This window comes from Echeneis naucrates, chromosome 2 (assembly GCF_900963305.1).
Source record: "Echeneis naucrates chromosome 2, fEcheNa1.1, whole genome shotgun sequence".
Lineage (NCBI taxonomy): Eukaryota > Metazoa > Chordata > Actinopteri > Carangiformes > Echeneidae > Echeneis > Echeneis naucrates.
The window spans coordinates 498,058-520,221 of record NC_042512.1 but is presented as its reverse complement, the minus strand read 5'-3'; the positions used below and the strand labels follow the sequence as shown (position 1 = coordinate 520,221).

At 42.3% G+C, this 22,164-nt stretch overlaps 1 protein-coding gene and 6 non-coding genes across 7 annotated transcripts; 3 read left to right on the top strand and 4 right to left on the bottom strand.

Annotated features, from left to right (window-relative positions):
- Positions 1–808: 808 nt before the first annotated feature.
- On the top strand, positions 809–880 carry trnag-ucc (transfer RNA glycine (anticodon UCC)). Its single transcript has one exon. It is a non-coding gene; the product is annotated as a tRNA-Gly (tRNA).
- Positions 881–1,979: 1,099 nt separating this feature from the next.
- Positions 1,980–2,052, bottom strand: trnak-uuu (transfer RNA lysine (anticodon UUU)). The gene has a single exon. It is a non-coding gene; the product is annotated as a tRNA-Lys (tRNA).
- An 803-nt stretch (positions 2,053–2,855) lies between these two features.
- Positions 2,856–2,966, bottom strand: trnal-uaa (transfer RNA leucine (anticodon UAA)). Its single transcript has 2 exons — positions 2,929–2,966; positions 2,856–2,901 (listed from the first exon to the last, which is right to left on the bottom strand). It is a non-coding gene; the product is annotated as a tRNA-Leu (tRNA).
- A 487-nt stretch (positions 2,967–3,453) lies between these two features.
- On the bottom strand, positions 3,454–3,527 carry trnat-ugu (transfer RNA threonine (anticodon UGU)). The gene has a single exon. It is a non-coding gene; the product is annotated as a tRNA-Thr (tRNA).
- A 3,410-nt stretch (positions 3,528–6,937) lies between these two features.
- Positions 6,938–7,009, top strand: trnac-gca (transfer RNA cysteine (anticodon GCA)). The gene has a single exon. It is a non-coding gene; the product is annotated as a tRNA-Cys (tRNA).
- Positions 7,010–8,286: 1,277 nt separating this feature from the next.
- LOC115058047 (U2 spliceosomal RNA) lies at positions 8,287–8,477 on the bottom strand. Its single transcript, XR_003842016.1, has one exon. It is a non-coding gene; the product is annotated as a U2 spliceosomal RNA (small nuclear RNA).
- Positions 8,478–18,148: 9,671 nt separating this feature from the next.
- Positions 18,149–20,825, top strand: LOC115053834 (NACHT, LRR and PYD domains-containing protein 1b allele 2-like). The gene is made up of 5 exons (XM_029518664.1): positions 18,149–18,526; positions 18,980–19,251; positions 19,523–19,636; positions 19,827–19,968; positions 20,192–20,825. Exons 1-5 carry the CDS (start codon positions 18,184–18,186, stop codon positions 20,506–20,508), a joined length of 1,188 nt encoding a protein of 395 aa, XP_029374524.1. The 5' UTR covers positions 18,149–18,183; the 3' UTR covers positions 20,509–20,825.
- The last annotated feature ends 1,339 nt before the right edge of the window (positions 20,826–22,164 follow it).

Below are 22,164 nucleotides of genomic sequence, written 5' to 3'. Positions count from 1 at the left end.
CTTTTTACAGAAGACAGACCTCAGTAAGAACCAGGGCAGTCAGGGACTTGTGATTGTGACCTCTCGCACCCTCAGCAAGAATCATCCGAGACCAACGAGCCATTAACAGCAAGACTGTCTAATGGCATTCAAAATGTTACACACCGCGTTTATGAGATGCTTTGAGTTCAACATGTTTCCCACCACATTTATCATTCACTAAGACAGTAATGTTTACGGTGGCGTCATAAACATATTAGAACATTTTTAACAAACATGTTTGTCCAACTGTTTGTCTGGATCATTTTGTTTGTTTATTTTTTTTGTCTGTATCTGTCTGTGTTGCAATGGACAACAGATACACCCTTGACCCCCCAGAATCCTCCCTGCAAAGAGGGGGCGCATGGCTGTTGCAATAAAGTTTGACCACATTGTCACTGAAGCCAGGGTGAGTAATTATATCATACTTTACCTGAGTATACATGTGGGTGACAGAGAAAATGGTTTTGAATACAGGTCATTGATTAAACTTATCATGCACCTTAGGTCTCAGTCGGGACCCTCACAGATGCATCTACTGGCACCGGATGTGCAATCAAAAGTCAGAGCTAAACTATTCTTTCCACTGACAGCGTTCTAATTCAGTATGTGAGCCTTTGATGGAAATTCAGTCCATAAAAATGGTTGTGCAGCCTGAGTTCAATTCCCAGTCAGGGAAAATGCCTTTCTTTACTGACCCCATGACATAAATATGTTATCATGCACCTGCAGGGTATTTCAGGTAGGAGGGTTCAACATACAAAAGGGTTCTGATTTTGGCAGCTTCCATGCAATGGTGGTATAGTGGTGAGCATAGCTGCCTTCCAAGCAGTTGACCTGGGTTCGATTCCCGGCCGTTGCAGTTTATCTGTGTGTCTACAGTTTAACTTTGTGTTTTACGTTTGTTTTCCTTCCTGAGATCCCAAAATCCTGTTGATCTCAGGCCGATGGTGCCAAAGTCCTCCAGCTACAGACCTGTAACCCGTCCTCACCACAGCTGTACATCTGTTACACCCTGTAGTTGTCTCGGGGAAAGGGAAGCTGATTGTCATATAGTGATGGGATGGCTCCATACTCCAGAACATCCCTGTGAACCCGGTCATACACCTTCTCCAGATCAAATCTTCCATGTGTCGACAAAAGTTCCAGTGGATAAGACAAAGCACGTCCCTGGGTGGGCTCAAACCACCATCCTTGCAATGTTACATCCAGCAATGTTACAGAACAAACTGTCCCCTGATGGTCAAAGCACATGGTCCAAATAAAGAAATATCTGATTGATATGAGATCCAGCCAATGATGTTAGTGATCAGAGACAGCTGGACATGGCAGGTTTCAATCTTGGTGAAGTCCCTTTGAGGAACAGAGGGAACATCATCCTGTTGTTGATGAATAGTCCTGATTGGTGGTTTTTCTGTCATTTCTTGTGGTTGTCCTGCAGATTTGGTTCTCTGACTGCATTATAAATGTTGAAGTGTATGATCTATGCTCTGTGTGAGATCTTTGATGACCTGAAAGTTCTCCCCTTCAGAAAAAGTGTGTAGTTGGAGCTAATGGCTCGTTGTTCTAGGGGTATGATTCTTGCTAAGAGTGCAAGAGATCCCAGATTCAAATCCCCGACGAGCCCTTCGTGTTATGTTGCCAATATCATGAATCTTACCAAAGTTTATCTCCTGTACAAAGCAGTCAACTGAATTTCCATCTGCTCCACTCAGGTGAAAGTTGTAATACAGGAATGATTATTTGTGGGTGTTTTTGAAATTTTGGATGTCAGATCTTTGTAGTCCATAAAGAAAGGATGAGCTAGCATTAACTTTTCTGTTTCCTCATCAGAGACTGGCAGCTGGACACACGTGTCAGGATGGCTGAGTGGTCTCATGGTTTCATTATTTCATAGATCAGTGTCACCTATCACTGCTGTGGAGTCTATAATGTGAACCACTAAAGGGAAGAAGCTGCATCGCCTGAACAGGGACTTGAACCCTGGACCCTCAGATTAAAAGTACGATGCTCTACCGACTGAGCTACTCAGGCTTCTCAGTTCCTGCCACAAACCACTTTTCTTTCAACTCTCCGGCTGTGAGGTGTGTTTGGGGACAAAGGTATTTTGGTCGACTTTTGCCTCGTAAACAGGACATCCTGCATTCAAACCCCACCAGTGGTTCACTTTCAGTGGAGTTCCTGCTCCACTGAGGAGAAATAGTAATTTAATGGTTGTTGCGTAGACAGAAATTTGGTGATTGACCGTTTTGCCCAGGAGACAAACTTTGGTAAGAGTCATGATGGTCAGCAACTGATATTGGCAAAATGATACAAGCACTCGTCCGGGATTTGAACTCCCGACCTCTTGCACCGTAAGCATTCAAACCCCAGCAGTGCTGTGGTTCATACTTTACAGTTTGTTTTCAGTCAGACCTGCTGATCTGCTCCTCTTATGCTCCTCGTTAATATCGTGGACAGTATCTCTGCCTGTCACACAGAAGACTTCAAACCTTCAAACTGCTGATGCACCGATATGAAATTTTTTATGAAATGTTGTTTTTTATCAATATCTGTTAAAAGTATTTTCACTGACCAGGAAACGAACCCGGGCCGCGGCAGTATAGTATACTCCTTTGATACTTTGATACTCCACAGCATGAGCCACAAAGTTACTGTTGCTTCACTTTACAAGATACTACAAATAACAAAACCAGCCAACCTCACACAGCTCCATATCATCAACTGCTGTCCATTTCTACCACAGGGAGCCACAGGCTTTAGAGTTTTCAGTCCTAACCCTTGATTGTCAAGTAATCATATTCCCATTTTATGCAGATTTTTCATCCACAAAAAGTTGTCAGGAGTGGGGTTCGAACCCACGCCTCCATTCAGAGACCAGAATGCCCCGCTTCACAGGAAGTAGCGTAACTTAAGTCTGGCGCCTTAGACCACTCGGCCATCCTGACATATGTCCAGCTGCCAGTCTCTGATGAGGAAACAGAAAAGTTAATGCTAGCTGCTCTTTATGTAAAGATGATTGATGTAATGTTGTTGTGATTTGGCACTATACAAATAAATCTGATTTGATTGGTGGAGCGGCAGTGGAGCATTGTTACGGTTGTAATGACGCCATTTTCAAATATAAACAACCATAGACTGCGAACAGCTAGCTGTTTCTAAAAGTTTGTAAGCAGAGGATTGTTTTGATTCATCAACCTCTAGGTTATTGGCCCATAACCGCGCTATACCACTCTGCTGGAAACTCTGCTCTAAGCTGCTTTGAAGAATTTCCAAAATCACATGTGATTCAGATGTAAACAAAGAACAAAGTAGCATAAGTACAGCACACAGCTGGCATTTCTTGTTCAGGATGAAATATGGCACCTCACACCTGATTGTCCAGGCAGGAAAAGGAAAAGCCTTTTTTTTGCTACAACATCAAGAAAGTGAACAAGGTACTGCTGGGATTTGAACCCAGGATCTCCTGTTTACAAGACAGGCGCTTTGACCAGCTAAGCCACAGCACCACTCTGAAGTCCATCAGAGGATCTGGTGATGGAAGTGCAATATGTAAAATGCAGTTGAGGTTGATGGTAAAGTGGCTTTTTTTAATGTAGGTTAATGGGAAAATGGGAAAGACCCTTATTGACACCATTGTTTCCCTTTGCTACATCTGAACTAAAAATACAAATAAAATAATCTAAATTGACTTTTATTTTGAAATTCTTGTGTGGTGACTGTTCTTGTTCTTTCTGCAGCTCAGATGGAAAGTTGTGTCCAAATGTTTGGAGCGGAGAACGGCAAAAAGATGTCCTTGAAGCATCCCGGACACACAACCAGTCAGCGTGCAGCATCCAACCTCACAAACTCTCAAACTATATTTAATGGTTCTGGTGAAACCAAAGTAGAGGAAAAGGGCAGTGCAACTGCTGTAACATCAACATGTAGTGGCAGTAAAGGCAGTAAACTTTGATCAGTGTAGTTTGTTATTTGTATCACTGCCTTAGCAGAGGTGGGTTTTGGGCCCAGCACTCTTTCACTGCTCCACTGCTGCTTCACACTCAGCTGTGAACCGAACCAATGAGATCCCCGGCATCTCCAGCGGTGATAACGAAGCACATTGTCAGGAGGGACATGTCACAGGCTCCAGTGGAGTAGTAATTGAGGGATCAGAGTGTTGGAGAGCAGAACTCTTTGATTTGCTTCAGATACTCTGTTTGGTTCTGAGCTGATCATTAATAATCAACAAATTAATGATCAATAAGCTTCACAGCTGTTCTGAAGTGTGGCAGACTTTGTGTTTAGTTTACATCTGAATCACATGTGATTTTGGAAATTCTTTGAAGCAGCTTCAAAGGAAGACTTTCATTCTGTGAGTATTGTGACATCATCAGGTGATGTATCAAAGGCAGCAGCTCTTCAGACTCACATCACAATAAGTTTTGTGTCTTATATGGCTCCATTTGGTGGAAGCTGTGAATCGCAGGATTCAGGGGGAATACATCCATACATACATCTTCACTGAAATAATGACACCTGTGAGACAGCTCAAAGCTGTGTCCAAAGGTGTGGAGGAGTGAATGGCAGAAAGATGTCTTTGAAGCCATTTGGACACACAAGCAGTCAGCGTGCAGCATTCAACCTCACAATATTTCATGTGGACTGGACTCACTTTGATTGGCTATTTTTCAGCTTCTGTCGTCAGAATGGCTGAGCGGTCTAAGGTGCTGCGTTCAGGTCGCAGTCTCCCCTGGAGACTCCAGGACAAGTATCAAATATGACGAGGTGTCCGAGTGGTTAATGTCTCAAAAGTTAGGTTAGCTCAGCTGGTTGGAGCGTGGTGCTAATAACCCCAGTCATGGATTAGATCCCCACTCTGCGATAAATGACATTCTCCATGTTTTCCTATAAATCAGTGCTTCAAAAATGTTGAAATGGAAACATAAATCTTACTTACCGTTTGTTTTTACTTTTTCTATGATACAGATACAGACGGTTTCAGAGAACAACTGCAGAGATGACCCTTCTGCTTTGTTGAGGTGATGAGGAGGAACTCCACTGAGAGCGAAGCAGCTGCTCCTTTCTGATGCTCCACTGACTGAGCTACAGATGATTCAGTAACAGCTGAGTTATCTTTAGTCCAACAACTGCTGTCCATTCCTACCACAGGGAGCCACAGGCTTTAGTGTTTTCAGTCCTAACCCCTTTATTGTGAAAAAGTCAAATTCACATTTTATACAGATTTTTCATCCACTTTGGAAGAGTTTGGTTAACAAATTTTACAAAACACTGTCAGGAGTCCAGACCAGAATGCCCTTTAGCACCTTTAAGGCATTGCAGCTAATGGCTCGTTGGTCCTGGGGTATGATTCTCGCTTCGGGTGTGAGAGGTCCTGGGTTCAAAGACAAGCCCTTAGTGTTATGTCGCCAATATCAGTGCCTGACCATCATGACTCTTCCCAAAGTTTGTCTCCTGTGAAAAGCGGTCACCACATTTCCATCTGCTCAACACCGCAACAACCACTTTGTCTTGTCCAGAAACTGCAAGCAAAAGCTGTAATACAGGAAGTGATGAGCAGGAACTCCACAGAGAGTGAAGCACTGCTGGGGTTTGGATGCAGAATCTTCTGTTTATAAGACAGACACTTTAAGCAGCTCAGCATCATAACCTCTATAAAAAGCCATCATCAATGGAGATCCAGTTATTTCAACCCAGTGGAGTTGGAGGTCTGAAAGCAGGCCCATGGAGAGGATGAGAACATGTTTCCCCGTAAATATAACACCACTGCAGCAGCAAAGGAGAAACAGCATGAGAAGCATTTACTACTCAAGTCAACGTGTAAGTTTGGATGTACTCTTCAATTGATTTTACATTTACCTTTAAGAGATCGTAGTTTACAGTTATAAATATAAATGGGAATAAAATCAGATTTTCATTTCATCATCAAGAGGATGTCTCCACATGCACACTTGTTCTTGGTGTTTTCACTAATTGTTAAATAAAAAAATACAATTTCATTCATCCAAGCATAATTAGTTGTTATGTAATATATATTTTCTGTGTGGCTTAGTCTTAAAATTATAATGGTTGTGTGATCAACTCCTGCCTGAAATTTGCTTAAAAATTTGCCCATCAAAGTGAGTCCACAATTCTCAAAGACTGCCTGATTACAGTAGACCAAAAGAACTTTGTCCCCAAACACACCTTGCTGCAGTTGAGGTGAAAGAAAAGTGGTCTCTGTCAGAAGTGGGATTTGAACCCACGCCTCCAGGGGAGACTGCAACCTGAACGCAACCTGAAATTTGCTGTAGAGCGCTCGCTTAGCATGTGAGAGGTAGAGGGATCGATGCCCACATTCTCCACAAGACTTTAAGTTGCACCAATGGCCACCATCACTTTGAGTGACCGATGTGGGATAGATCCTCAGGACCTTCACATAATGTGTCCAATAATCTGCACCCCTATTCAACTACCATAAGTATAGTATTAGGCAGAATGTTAGGTATCTACAATTAAGGAAGGAAGTCTGACACAAAGAAAAAAGGCAAGCTTGTGGGTTCACAAGATTATATCAGGATCTGACCTTTTCCTGTTCCATCAGTAACCATCAAAGGAGATGCTGATTCTGTGATGTAACAAAGGTTCTAATGACATCACAGAGATCAAAGACTCCTCCCACTTTTTTCTCATGACTTCCACAATAGAGTGCACTCTGTTAATGAAGCTCCAAAGACAAACGTAGTGTGTCACTTCCTTGAAGGTTTGAATGATGTGTGAGCCTGAAGAGCTGCTGCCTTTGATCCATGTAACAGTGTATCTTTCATCCAAAGTCACAACTTTGAGAAGTTAGACAATGTGTGAACCCTGTGGTTCATACTTTACAGTATGTTTTCAGTCAGACCTGCTGATCTGCAGTGATGGGCTGTGGGTGTTTCTGGGGGGTGTAGCTCAGTGGTAGCGCATTTGACTGCAGATCAAGAGGTCCCCAGTTCAAGTCTGAGTGCCCCCTGCCACCACCATGAAACTACATGCTTTCATATGCAAGCACAAAGAAAAGAAAAATCTTGCCTTTGTCTTTTTCTGTTTGATCCCCAACAGTGCCCATTAGTTTAATATATAGGAAACCTAAAGTTGGATTTGATGCCATGACAGCAGGACAAAGTGTGTCATTAATCTTCTGGATTCTACAGACTGAGTTCATGTTCTGATAGATTTATTTTACAGCTGTAGTAACAATAAATCTCCAGCAGGTGGAAGTATTGCTGCTCAGATGTCATGTACACTGTGGGACACATAATACTCACAGAGGACTTTATTGTGCTGCAGTGAGATGTATAAAAAGCTCCAGTTCTACAGTCAGAAGATGTCCAGTCTGAAGGTGGATGAGTTCTGACTGCAGAAGAAAGTTTCAGAGCGTCTTCCAATGGCTGATTATTGATCAGTGATCAGATTATCAATCAAATATGCTGCTTTCTGGGTCTTAACATTAATAATAAGAACAAGTGTTTACAAAAAATGCAGTTGAGGTTGATGGTAAAGTGGTTTGTTTTAATGTAGGACTCTGCGTCTACCTGAACCTGTTTGACTGCAGATGTGCATTTTCATTTGGACCCCAGGAAGAGTAGCTGCTGCCTCATTTGTGAAACATTCATTCATACGCGAGGACATCACGAATATTGTTGGAATAGAAAATCTTATTTTTTCTGTGTGTGCTCCTGAGAAAGAGGCTCAAATCCAAACCCAGGAGACAGAGGTTGAGTGAGTCAGTGAGGAAGAAGCTGCTCGTTCTCCTTCAACAGTTTGACCTGAGGAAAAGTCACTTCCTCTTTTCAGGAATCAACTTCTACCATCTGTCCACTAGATGGAGATAACTGAGCATCAACTGAGAACTGAGTTCTTCATCATCTGGAAACAGACAGCATTGTTTTCTTCAGCTGGAGCTCTTTGTTCATTTACATTGAGATTCAGAGCCAAATGTTTTTCCTTTCCTGGATTTACTTCATCATTTCAGTCACTCTGTGGATTCAGCTGACAAATACAAAATACAACCAACATTTAAACGATGACGTGTTGAAACAAAACTTTATTGATTCAGTCTGGTCAGCAGAATATAACCTGATGAAATCAGCTGCAACGTTAAACTGATGTTTCTACATGAATGCATCACTGATTCTAAAACCATAAACTGAACATGAACACTCTGTACACTCAGCGTTACACACATGAAGACAACATCATGTGTTTAAGGTGATGTTGAGCTGAACAGGACTTGTACTGAACACACAGAGGGAGTGCACCGTTCCTGGAGATACTGCAATACCAGGTCGATGCGTGGTGTGGACGGAGCAAGCCCCTATTCCATCTCCCTGTTCCAAACATCTATTTAATATATGGTCCCCGGGTAGGGGACGTATCAGATATTAAACTGATAAGAACAGATACTACACTTGATCTTAGCCAAAAGGCCGAGAAGCGATACCGCTCAGCTGTCGGAGGTAACGGAGTGTTTCTCCGCACCGACCCGCTCAGTGAGGGGTCAGAGTCGGCTTCAGTAACAACATCACTCCGAGAGAGAGACACAAACAGAAGACATGAAGAAACGAAGGAGGGATCAGAGAACAACCACAGACATGTTATTTTCACAAAGTTACGTTGTAGAGCAAAGAAAACGTCTCTTCTTGGTCACCTGTAAAACTTCATATCTATGTCAGTTTACCAGCTGAATATTATTGTGAAAACATCAGTTTGTCCTCTCATGTGATTGGCCTCATGGTGTGTCCATCAAAATAACCCCCCTGTCTGCACGGATTCTCTGAAGATTCGGCTCTCCTCGACTCGACTCGACTTTTTTCGACCGAAAGAGAGAATAATAAAAAATTAGTTACTTTGTAATCCACAGAATAAAACCACATATACTTCTCACATTTTTTTGGTGCCATGATTTTCCGCCGCTGTTCCCTGTTGTCAGCTGTTTTCATAAGAAATCATCAACGTTATCTGAATATAAAACAGTTGAAGCTGACAGTAATTCTTTAAAACGACCTGACAGACTACAGACAGCATTTCACCAAGTCACATGAGTCCCCGTATAAAGAATAAGTCTAAAAAGCTCAGAAGTTATTCACTTCTATTTATTCTGCCCTCCCTGAACGTGCAGTGTTTGATGGGCAGATTTCCCCAAATGAGGGAAATGTTCTTCATTCAAGCTGTTTGTCACTCCCAGATGAAGCTTCCTGTAAAACTAACAAATAAGGATTAAACATCATACACCATGTGCACACAAATGACTGAACACCCACATATTTAAAATAGCAAACAAAGTCATTTTAACCCAGAATTACTGCCATTATTTTATCTTCACATAAAGTCCGTCATGTCCGATTAATGCTAACATACTGTAGCGGAGTGGTGTAGATGTAAGTACTGGTTGAGACAACGCCAACGCCAAAAACCCGAGATTAACAAAAGAAGGCACAAACAGGTTCCTTGTTGAATAAAAAAGTACAGAGACGTGTTCTCAACAAATAATGATAATTTTTATTTAAAATAGCAGGCTTAAAAGGGAAAAAGGCTTAAAGCACGACAAAAACCAGGATGGCAGTTAAAATATATTTATAAAATTTCTTTAAAACGTTATTAAAATATTAACACTGTCAAAAGTATTTTTTTTTTAAAAAGTAAGTAAATTACAACAAATGTAAAATAAAAAATAAAAAATAAAAAAAAGGGGGGGGGGCGGAGCTGAGGTCACTGAGGGAGGCGATGGATAAGACCACCAATACTTATCACCATTAGTGCAGCACATCAAACAAGGCGGAATCCACACGTGCCCCTGGTGACCACACCCACCCACACACACACACACACACACACACACACACACACACACACACACACACACACAGAGGGTCGTGTGACTTCCAGTAACCGCAGCAGCTGAAAGTAAAAGTGTTCAGAGTTCAGCCTCCATTTTGAAGCTGTCGGAGCAGAAGCAGGGAAACTGAAGGCTGAGGCCGGTGAGTGTTAACATTATTATTATTTCACTGTCAGTTTGTCCCTGTGGACTGTGGAGGGACGAAGACTCACAGTGGACTTCTGTAACACTGAGACACTGAGACATGGAGGTCAGAGTTCACTTTGACGAACAGAGAAAAACTCCAGCTGAGCTGAGAACAGACCGTAATGTCTGATAGTATCAAAGGATGAAGGATCTACCTGATACAGAAAGTTCAGAGCTGCTCTGGAATCAGATTTTACTGTAAGTCATATTCAGTTTTCCACAGAGAGCTCAGACTGTGTTTGGATCGACAACTTTTCAAAAACTTCCTGGATATTTTCTTTGGTATTGTTCTTGGTGTACCGGAGGTGTGTTTTCATTCAGGACTAGTAATTTTTCCACAGCGGATGGGCATTTCTTTGTCTTGTTATTTCCGTCATAATATTCATCTTAGATTATTTTTGTTTGCTGTCAGTATGAAGGGCACCCCTGGATGATGTGGCACTGTGACTATTATATTTGAATAAACACAGAGTCAACTTATTATTTATTTGGTGGCACCAAAGATCCCACACTTGGGAACTCTTCCTCAATGGTGCCATTACTGAAAAGTCAGATATTCACAAAGGTGATGGCTTTTCGTAACAACAGGATTCATGGTTGGTTACAAAAATTGTCTAATTTTTAAATGTCTAATTTGATTGCTCATCTTGCTGTGAAAGGACTTCCTTGACAGGTCCAGACAAAACACCAAATACCCAGGACTCAGTGCAATCTGCAGCACTGCACGTTTTGTGTTGTGATGAGTGCATGAAGTGTGCATGCCCATAGTGTGAATGAGTGCCACAATCACATTTTGCCGAGAGCGGTATCACAGGTTTGTGACCATGCAAGGGGGCCACAGACAGACAAACAGAGATGTTGTTCTTTATACATGCATAGAAAGATAAATAAATAGATCATTTCATCACAGTGTTCCAGAGAAAGTATTTTACAGTATTCAAAAAATACAAAAATACATAACAGTTCAGTATTTTGATGCAAAATATAAATGCGTTTTCATCATCTCAATAAAATACAAATTACAAAATAGTGTTTTGTATTTAAAAGACATGTATTAGAAATATTGCCCATCTCTGTCAGTTACATGTTCTGTCCACTGTGGAGGAAGAAGAGTCTGAATGAAGGTCTGTCCACAAAAAGACGCTGAGACAAAATGAGGACACACTTTAAAGTGAGGTACTTCCTGTTCTCCCCATTGACAGTTTGACTCAATGTGATGATGAGCTGGATAATAAACATGAAACCTATAATGAAACCAACAAACCTGACCAGGACTTTATTTTTCAGGACTGATTCTGAAGGACGGTGTGTGTTTGGATTTACTTGGTATTTTGTAGCTTTGGAACAAACTGTTTATCCTGTTTTTTCTGTCTCCTGTCAGTCAGAAAGTGTTTCCCTCTCAGACCAACTCTGTCCTGAAGATGAAGGACTCTGATGAGGAAGCTTCACGCTGTGCTCTGTGTCAGGACGTCCTGAAGGATCCAGTCTCTACCAACTGTGGACACTTGGTCTGCAGACAGTGCTGCACCTCACACTGGGACCAGTCTGCTTCTTCAGGAGACTCCTCCTGTCCCCAGTGTGGACAAAGATCCAGAACCAGACCAGGTCTACAGACCAGCCCTGAACAGAGTGAGACTGAACTTCTGACTGACGTCTTTAGTTTTCCATCAGATCCTCAGACTCTCTGTCTTCAGTCTAACGTTGTCTCTTCTCTGTCAGCAGATCGTGTTCTACAGGAGGCTTTAGATCAACATAAGATCAGTCTGAGGACCAGATGTCAACATGTGACTGAAGGAACAGGAACAGGAAGTGGAACCCTCCTCAACAGGATCTACACTGAGCTCTACATCACAGAGGGACAGAGTGAAGAGGTGAATACCCAACATGAGGTGAGGCAGCTGGAGACAACTTCTAAGAAGAAGACCCTCCATGATGCTCCAATCAAATGTCACCACATCTTTAGAGTCTCACCTGACCAGCAGAGGCCCATCAGACTGGTTCTGACCAACGGCGTCGCTGGAGTTGGAAAAACTTTCTCTGTGCAGAAGTTCAGTCTGGACTGGGCAGAGGGCTTGGAGAACCAGGATGTCAGTCTGCTGGTTCTGCTTTCATTCAGGGAGCTGAACCTGATCAGAGATCAGCAGTACAGTCTTCTCAGGCTGCTTCATGTTTTCCATCCAACATTACAGAAGGTCACAGCAGAGCAGCTGGCTGCCTGTAAAGTTCTGTTCATCCTGGACGGCCTGGATGAAAGCAGACTTTCACTGGACTTCACCAACAGGGAGGTCGTGTCTGACGTCACACAGGAGTCATCGGTCCACCTGCTGCTGACAAACCTCATCCAGGGGAATCTGCTTCCCTCGGCTCTGGTCTGGATCACTTCCAGACCTGCAGCAGCCAGTCAGATCCCTCCTTCATGTGTTGACAGGCTAACAGAAGTCCGAGGCTTCACTGACGCCCAGCAGGAGGAGTACTTCAGGAGGAGGTCCAGGGATGAAGAGCTGTCCAACAGGATCATCTCACACATCAAGAAGTCCAAGAGCCTTCACATCATGTGTCAAGTCCCACTTTTCTGCTGGATCATCGCTACAGTTCTGGAGCACATGTTGACTACAGACCAGCAAGGAGAGCTGCCCCAGACCATGACTGACCTGTACTCACACTTCCTGCTGGTCCAGACCAGGAGGAAGAGGATCAAGTACCATGAGGGACATGAGACAAGTCCACAGGAGCTGATGGAGGCTGACAGGGAAGTTCTTCTGAAGCTGGGGAGGTTGGCGTTTGAACATCTGGAGAAAGGGAACATCATGTTCTACCAAGAAGACCTGGAGCAGTGTGGTCTTGATGTCACAGAGGCCTCGGTGTACTCAGGACTCTGTACTGAGATCTTCAAAACAGAGAGTGTGATCTTCCAGAAAACAGTCTACTGCTTTGTTCATCTGAGTGTTCAGGAGTTTCTGGCTGCAGTCTACATGTTCCACTGTCACACCAACAGGAACAAGGAGGTCCTGAAGAACTTTCTGGGAAAAAAACAGCAAGATTCAGCCCTGGAGGACTTTCTGATGGCAGTCCTGAAGAAATCCCTTACAAGTAAAAATGGTCACCTGGACCTGTTTGTCCGCTTCCTTCATGGTCTCTCTCTACAGTCCAACCAGAGACTCTTAGGAGGTCTGCTGGGTCAGACAGAAACCAAACCAGAGACCATCCAGAGAGCCACCAACAAACTGAAGAGGATGAGGATGAAAATGTCTCCTGACAAAAGAATCAACATCTTTCACTGTCTGATGGAGCTGAAGGATCACTCAGTTTATCAGGAGGTCCAGGAGTTCCTGAAGTCAGAGATCAGATCAAAGAAGAAACTCTCCCTGATCCACTGTTCAGGTCTGGCCTACATGCTACAGATGTCAGAGGATGTTCTGGATGAGTTAGACCTGAAGAAGTACAAGACATCAAAGGAGGGACGACGGAGACTGATCCCGGCTGTGAGGAACTGCAGGAAGGCTCGGTGAGTCCACTCTCATTCTCATCAATCCTTCTGATGTGTTTAAATCCAATCTGATTCAGATGGTTTTTCGTTGTCAGATGGTTCAAATGCTGCCAGAGATAAATATTCACTTAGTTGTGTTTCTAGTGGAAATCCTAAAGACTGATGACATCAGCAGGTATCAGTGACTGATCATCTTCACCAGCTTCACTGTTCACTGAGCTCAAGTCAATGAAAATCAAAACAATAGATAGTCTTTAGTCCTCAAACCCTCCAGATGAATATGTAGTTCCCTTTTTCACAGGGACATGTTGTGTAATATGTGTCATCACAGACTTGTTGGTTGTGGACTCTCAGAGACTGAGTGTGACATTGTGGCCTCAGCTCTAAAGTCCAACCCCTCCCATCTGAGAGACCTGGACCTGAGTCAGAACCACATAGAGGATTCAGGACTGAAGCTGGTGTGTGCTGGACTGGAGAGTCCAAACTGTGGACTGGAGACTCTGAGGTCAGTTCACTGACTGGACCTGCTGTAGTTTGAGTGTTGTGTTGTTGTTTGGATGATGTGTGCAGAGACATGATGATGACCCACAATAACATAAAGATCATTGAGGACATTTCTAATTGGTTATTCATGATTTGATCTTAATTTTTTATTCTTCACTCAGGTTGGAGAGCTGCAGTTTGTCAGAGATCAGCTGTTCTTCTCTGGTCTCAGCTCTGAAGTCCAACCCCTCCCATCTCAGAGAACTGAACCTGAGTCTGAACTACCTGCAGGATTCAGGACTGAAGGATCTGTGTGGTTTTCTGAAGAGTCCTCACTGCAGACTGGAGACTCTGAGGTCAGACATCAGGCTGATATTATACTGATTATCACTGAGGATCTTCATGCTGACGACTGTTTTCTTCTTCTCTGGTTTAGTCCAGTCAGTGTGGCAGACAAATGTTGAACTACAGATTTAAAACTTGAGGAAAAAAAGAAAAAATCTTCAGTTTTTCAATGACAGGAAACATTTTTCCACGCTGACATGAACAAATGTGTATTCAGTGTTTTCTTGTTCCAACATGACTATAAAGTCATGTGACTAAAGCAGACTGACTGAGAGATTCAGACCAAACTCAGCATGTTTGTTAAACTTGGTCACCTCTGAGTGAAATGAAAATGTTCCAGATGTTGTGAACCATGTGTTGACTTTTCTCCAGAGTCCAGTCTGACAAGTTTGTTGTCTTTGAAAACTTGAGGATGTTTAGTAGAATCTCGAATGAACATGAGTTTGTACAGATGGAGCCACAGGTGGAGCTGGTAGAGTTTAAGACGTGGAGTCAGTACGTCTTGATGGAAGCAGCTGACTTCTCAGCTGATTTTCATTTCCTAAACTTCTACTTTCTACTTTCTAAACCTTTAGCCCTGAACAGGAACTTCCCAAAGTGACATCTTTTATTCTTTACTCAGGTTGAAGGACTGCAGTTTGTCAGAAATCAGCTGTACGTCTCTGGTCTCAGCTCTGAAGTCCAACCCCTCCCATCTCAGAGAACTGGACCTGAGTCAGAACAACCTGCAGGATTCAGACCTGAAGGATCTTTCTGATCTTGTGAAGAGTCCATACTTCAGACTGGAGACTTTGAGGTCAGTAGAGTTGGACACAGTTCATGTTCCTTTCAGTAATATTGTTTAAATCCAGTATCAGAGCAAAGACTCAGTGTTTCCTGTGAACCTTCAAACTCCTCAGTGAAGCTGTGAGAGGAGAACAGAAACAGAGAGAAAACAGTCAGAGGACTGTTGTGATCATGTGACCATCAAATGAAGCAGATTCCAGCTGAAGAACTCAGAGATGTTCAGATTCTGGTCCTCGTCCATCAAACTGTCAGATCTGAGCTGAGACTGTTTGTTCTCTGATCAGGTTCATCTGTCACAGCTCTGAGATCAGTCTGACTGAAAGCTGCACATCACTGATCTTCTTTCATCACACTGTCACCATGTGGTCTTTCTGCAGACCAGAATCTGTCTGCCTGTCTGTCTGTCTGTCTGTCTGAGTCTCTCAGTTTAAATGGACCTTCAGTAAATCATCAGTAAAGTGATGAACCTTCATGACTCAGCTCTTTATCTCCACTGTGGATTCAGGGAGAGAGAGAGGATATTCAACAAAGGTGTAGGCAGGAACATATGATGCTGTATGAAGTTCATAGAAATATGGGAGCAGCAGGCGTTGCAGGAACGTGAGGTAGCGATGATTCACCACCTGCAGGATGAGGACAGGGTGAGAGAGGACAGGAACTGGGAGAGACAGAGATTTCGGGAAAGCATGGTTAGTAAATAGTTACACATGCTGGGAACTGGGAGAAACAGGGATTTCGGAGAGACATGGTTAATAGTATGTCGGCACATGCGAAGGGTATGGAGAGGGGGAAAGAGAGATAGAGAGAGAGAAAGTTGCTCAGTCCTTCCCCCAGTAGTCGAGGCCTATAGCAGCATAGCTAAACAGTAGATGGACTTTGTTTTTAACTATAAGCTCTGTCATACAGGAAAGTTTTAAGCCCGGTCTTGAAAATTGAAAAAGAGTCCATCCCCCGGACCACCATTCCACACTCCACATCTTGATGTCCGGGCTGGGGAATGAAACAAGCCCCAACACACTGAGCCACTGCTGCCAAACAACAGGTGTTCCTGCCCCATTTCGAACCAAGGAAGTTTAGTGTGTGAGGCAAGCATGATAACCCCGACACTACAGAACCTTTAAACCCAGCCTGCTGCAGAGCTGCTTTCCATGATGATTCCTGCTCAGCATTGATTGGTTCTCAAATATTGGTTCCCAGAATGTTAATAATAATTAGTAATATTAAAGTAAACCACAGGACACCTATCTATTTTAAGAAAAAAGACCTCCTAAGACAATAACTCTTGCATGGAACGCATTTTTAATTTCTCTTTCGGGTGTGTTGTTGGTCGTATGAATCTAACGTATTATGAAATGTATTATACTCTTCTGCCAGCACTAAGTGGAAGTATAATGGCCTCATATGTGGACACCAGGAGGTTAATAATATTCAGACTAATCAGATTAATTTATATAGGATTAGTTTATATTTATCTGCTGAGACTGATGTTGGATCATCACCGTCTGTTTTTAATAAACTAACTCTGACAGAACCTCAGTATGTTCCACTCACTGTCTCACTGTTGTGGTTGTTTTTGTCTGCAGGTTCAGTGACAAAGTGATTAAAGCTTCTACAGAGAAAACCTGTGAGTACTGAACCTATGAGAGACTGTGCTCTCTTCATCAAGATCTTTATACATTACGTTTCAACAGCAGACTTTTGGGGAACCTGGGTCCTTAAAGTCTGAACATGTTTGGGCCACATGGCCACCTGGGCCTGATCACATGATCATATTTAGGTTAAATACTGTGAGCTTGTTCGTACTTCTTTCAATATTTTAATAATATTATACTACATGTTGCTTGATCGTTTTATATATTTAAGTTGTTTACATTAAAAGTCTCAGACAAATTTCAGCTAAAGGTTACAGAACCATATTATTTCAGATTTATTTTAATGTTTGGAGGTTTTTAATTTCATGTAAGATATAACAGATGAACATGGTTCCTTTCAGTAAACATGGTGATTATTGTATGCAGGATATTTCTGGATCATTTAGTTCTATGGAGTTATCTTATCTGTTAAACCACACAGAGCTAATCCCAGATTGATTTTAATTTCACTTTCTACAGCACAGCAGCTTTTTGTCAGTCAGTCTATAAATACAACAGGTGACTTTCACTGAATAGACAGCTACAGACTGAGCCCACTCAGCAGATTTTTGGACCCGCCCCCTCAGATTGGTACACAGCCAATAGAAAACCAGGATCATCTGAGAGAAAAGGGATGACAGGAGGTTTTGAGCTGCTGCTGCAGGACTCTACAGTTTCCTCCGTCATCAGATCTGAGTCTGAGGATGTGAGCAAAAACTGATTTCTGCCATCTGCTGTTTCTTCTCCTCCCATCAGGTGACTCTGCTGTCAAACTGGGTCCAAAGACAGTAGAGACAAAGATGGATATGTCAGAGGACACAAAGCTGGACAAGGTGAGAGGTCAAACATTTTTTCCTGATGCTTCAGACTGATTTGGAGCTTCGGCACACGGCAGGAAATGGAGAACAAATATTAAACCAATATTTCCTTCAACTGGCAATGATTTAATCTCTTTGGGCAGAGAAAGAGAAAAGGACAAAAACTGAAACTATTGTTTCAATTTTTCATTTTGAGTGGTAGATGAGGAGTTTCTGAGTTAGATCAAAATAAGACTGAAGATGGAGACACGTAAAGTTTCAGTCCAGTTTGTTCCCTTAATCCGTCATCTGGAGCTCTTTAAAATCTGGACAAACATCATTTTGAGGTCACGATCAATCAGCTGATTGATCAGCAGTCTGGCTTTCAGATGAACAGTTAGATTTCTGTCTGATCAGTTCTACCGTCTGATTTCCAACATGGCTGCTGCTTCTGTGCTTCAGTTCAGATTGACCTGTGTGTTGGTTATTTCCAGTCAAACTGATGATGTTTCTTTCTGGACCACAGTCTCCACAGAGCTTCACACCTGAACTGAAAACTGAATCTACCAAAGTGTCATACAGGTAATTCAGCTGATGCCATCTCTGCAGTGTTGGTGGTCTCATGGATGGTTCCTCCTCTTCCCCTTCATGCTCAGTGTGCTCCTCTTAGACAGTTATATGGTGTTTGTGTGTCGGCTCATTCTACCTTCTGTGTCCTGCAGGTTCAGGTGTCCTGGTCCAGGTATGTTCCAGTGTTCTTTCACTGGACTGGTGTTTGTTGTTGATCAGGAGGCGGAGCTCCTCTACAACACTGTCCAGTGGGATGAAAGCCTCCTCCAATCAGCTGGCAAGATGGCTGCTGGGCCGCTGTTCAATATCCACTGTCCTGAGGACGCTGTCTGTGAGCTCTACCTCCCACACCGTGAGACAGAAGATGGTGAGATAAAGATTAGTGCTTTTTAGAGAGATGATTAAAAGCCAACAGTCCTGTTATCTGTTCTAACATCCCTGCTGTGATGCCACAGTTCCCATTCAGACTTTGTCAGAGTTAGTTTTATTTTGAACTTCAATCTCAGCCTGACAATGTTACAGTCACAGTCCACTGACTCAACAAACCTCATTAAGGCACTCTGAAGAGTTTAATTATGAATAAAGCAATGAAAGTTTTACTTTGGTAAAATGCTGGAAAAGAAAGACTTTTCTAACATATAGATCAAAGGATGATGTTGTCTGATGTGTGATATCAATCAGATGGTTCTTCAAGAAGAATAGTTTGGATGTAGGGAAACTAACGAAGGCTTGAATATCACAAAGACACACAGCTCTTCCTGTCCTGGATATAGAATAAGACCATCACTATCATTTTATAGAATGTGTCTCTGTTTTCCAGCTCTGCCCTCTGAAGGTCTGCTGTCTGTCGTCCACATCACTGATGATGGAATGAGCTTCCTCAAACCTCTGGAGATCACAGACACTCATGTGATTGTCAAAGTCTCTCATCTTTCTGCATTTGGCCTCGTCTGGTTGGGAGAGATGCTACAGAGGTTATTCAACAACAAGAAACCTATTTGTGCCCAAGTTCTCCTGTTCCTCCGACCTCCGGACAGAGACATTCAAATACTGGATGTGTTTCTCCTGCCAAGCAACCTCCCTTTGTCTGAGGTGAAGTTTGTTTCAGTGACTTTAACTATCAAACTTCATCAAACATTCTCATACTGGGACTCTTGGAAACTTGACATCTGAACTGTTAACCTTTAAATCTCTTCTGTTGGTGTTAATTTCTGCCTGCCAGTTCAGCATGTGTCACAAACAGCAGCTTAATGAGTCCAAATAATCAAACAGTACAGAATGGAGCTTTAGATCAGGATCTTTATGTGTGTTTTTCAAAATGAGTCTACTCTTCCAGCGCTAACACTATGTCTTGCTGCTGAAGGTTTCTGAACAACAAAAGGCTGATCACATCACGCTCCCTTCTGCCTGCAAACTGATAGTTGACCAAAGATACAGTGTCCTCTCTGCTTCAGAGAAATTTGAAATACAGCCTGAGGTGAGTCAAACCTCCATACACTTCTAACAGATATCAAAACCATAAAACTGTCGTCCTATTCCTCTGAGAGATGTGTCACTGTTTGAAAACATTTCATCTAGTCACTTTGCTGTAGAATCACTGTCGTAGAACGAGTAGTAGATTTAGTAGATAAAAATTTTCTTCCTCTGTTTTGTCTCCTCTTTTGCAGTTTGCTGAGTTTTACTTAAATTATGGGCCAAATTTCCCTCCTACATTTATGGTCTTCCTGACTCCAAACACAGAGACACTGACTGTAATGGTCAAAGATGAAGATGGAACAGAAGTGTGGAAATGCAAAGTCCTTCTGCCAAGTAAAAATTTCATCTTCCTTTATTTAAAATATATGAAAAAGTGTCTCACACTAAATGAAGTTTGAGGCCAAAAAAATGTCATTTGACATGAAATAAAGGTACACAGTCATTGCTGTTGCACTGTCTGAATTGGACAAAGTTTCAACAAAGATCCCAACAATGTCTTAAAGTGCTGGTTGTTATTGGTGATTATTAAACAGTCTTTCATCTGGTTTCATGTTAGGTCCAAAAAGGGGAACTGGTCAAAGCAGCCTCCCAGCTGACGACAACTTCCAAGCAGAAGAAAGGCTGCGTGCTGTTCGGGCAGAATTCATTCAGAGAGTGTCTGACACTGTTCTCAACCAGCTTCTGGATAAACTACTTGAGGGTGGTGTTTTCAGTGATGAAGAAATGAAGTCGGCCAGAACAAAATCCACAGCAGATAAAGCCAGAGATGTGATTGACTCAGTGATAGGAAAGGGAAACGAAGCCAGCTCATTTATGATTTCTGCTCTCTGTCAGCTGGATCCATGTGTTTCCAGAGAGCTCTCATTAAGATGAAGCCAAAGACACAAAGACTCTGAAGATGGACGGATATTAACATGCAAAGATTTGCTCTAAAGTCTCTTTTCTTAAGTAATTAAGAACAGAGGTCTCCGCCTGAGAGAGTAATATGTACACCTTCTCGTCAAATTTTGACAGGTCCTTTGATCTTAGTTAACCCCTCCCCTCGAACGATCTGATTGGTTCTTTTTCCCCGCCCAGGCGAAGAGGTAACAACCAATGAGATCATTCGAGGGCGGGGTCGAGTAAAATGGCGGCAAATTCATTTTGAGGTTGTTGGTGAAAGAGGGAGGACGTGTTTTGTTAGAGTGAAAGGACCGTATTGAGTATGTATTTAAAAATGTATTTCTTTACAAAGAGGGAGAACAAAATTATGTGTTTTATTGGTGTGAAGGGGTTACTTAGTAGGGTGTAATTTTCGTCCGTTGTAATGAAAGGAGAGGAGGAGGATACAGAGTGTTTCTTTTCAAAACAACCATCATGTGTTTTATCCGTGTGAAGGGGTTACTTACTAGGGTGTAATTTTTCGTCCGTTGTTCAAATTTCTGTTGTAATGAAAGGAGAGGAGAGGAGGATATTCCGACAGAGTGTTTCTCTTTCTGTACTCAGGGTTGACTGGAGAGGAGGTAAGTTTTCACCCACTGATCGGTCCGTAGCCAGCCCCCTAGTGTGTCCACACCCCTGAGGTTAAAACCAATCAGATCATTTGAGGGCGGGGACGAGTAGAACGGCGCTCGATTCATTTCGAGGGTGATGGGCAAAGAGGGAGGATGTGTTTTACTAGAGTGAAAGGAGTACGTTGAGTATGTATTTAAAATATATTCACAGAGTGTTTCTGTCTCTCTCTCTCTACAAAGAGGCAGTACAAAACAATGGTGTTAAATCAAAGTTCTGAAGAAGCTGTCTTCACAAGATAGACAGAGCGTGTTGAATAAGAGTCATTTTTAGATTAATCTGAAAGTTGTTATTCTCTTGATGCAAATCTTATAAAGAACAAGTCCATCTTCTCATTCCAGGAAAGGACAGCACAGTGATTCTAAGGTGTTCACACCTGATAAACACAGGGGACGCTGAGTCTAGGGACAAGAAAGTTTTGCATATCTATCAGCTTGAGTCTGGGGGACTGTAATTTATGACATATCGTAAAAAACAGTGCGAATGAAAGGTTAAGGGACTATGTCTTCACATTACAAGATAGAGTATGTTAAATTAATCTGAAATTTGTGTTTCTCTTTAGGTAAAACTTTCAAAAACATAAAAGTAAGAATAAAAGGTCTTGACAGAGTGTTTCTCTCCAAAGAGGTAGTACAAAACAATAGTGTTAAATCATCTGAAAATTTAAGAATCAAAGTTCTGAAGAAGCTGTCTTCACAAGATAGACAGAGTGTGTTAAATAATCTGAAATTTGTGTTTCTCTTTAGACAAAACTTTCAAAAACATAAAAGGGCTTGACAAGACAAGATAGACAGAGTGTTTGTGAAATAAGAGTTGTTTTTAGATTAATCTGAAAGTTGTTATTCTCTTGATGCAGACCTTATAAAGAACAAGTCTTTCTCATTCACACCTGATAAACACAGGGGACACTGAGTCTAGGGACAAGAAAGTTTTGCATATCTATCAGCTTGACTCTGGAGTCTTGTTTATTACATATCT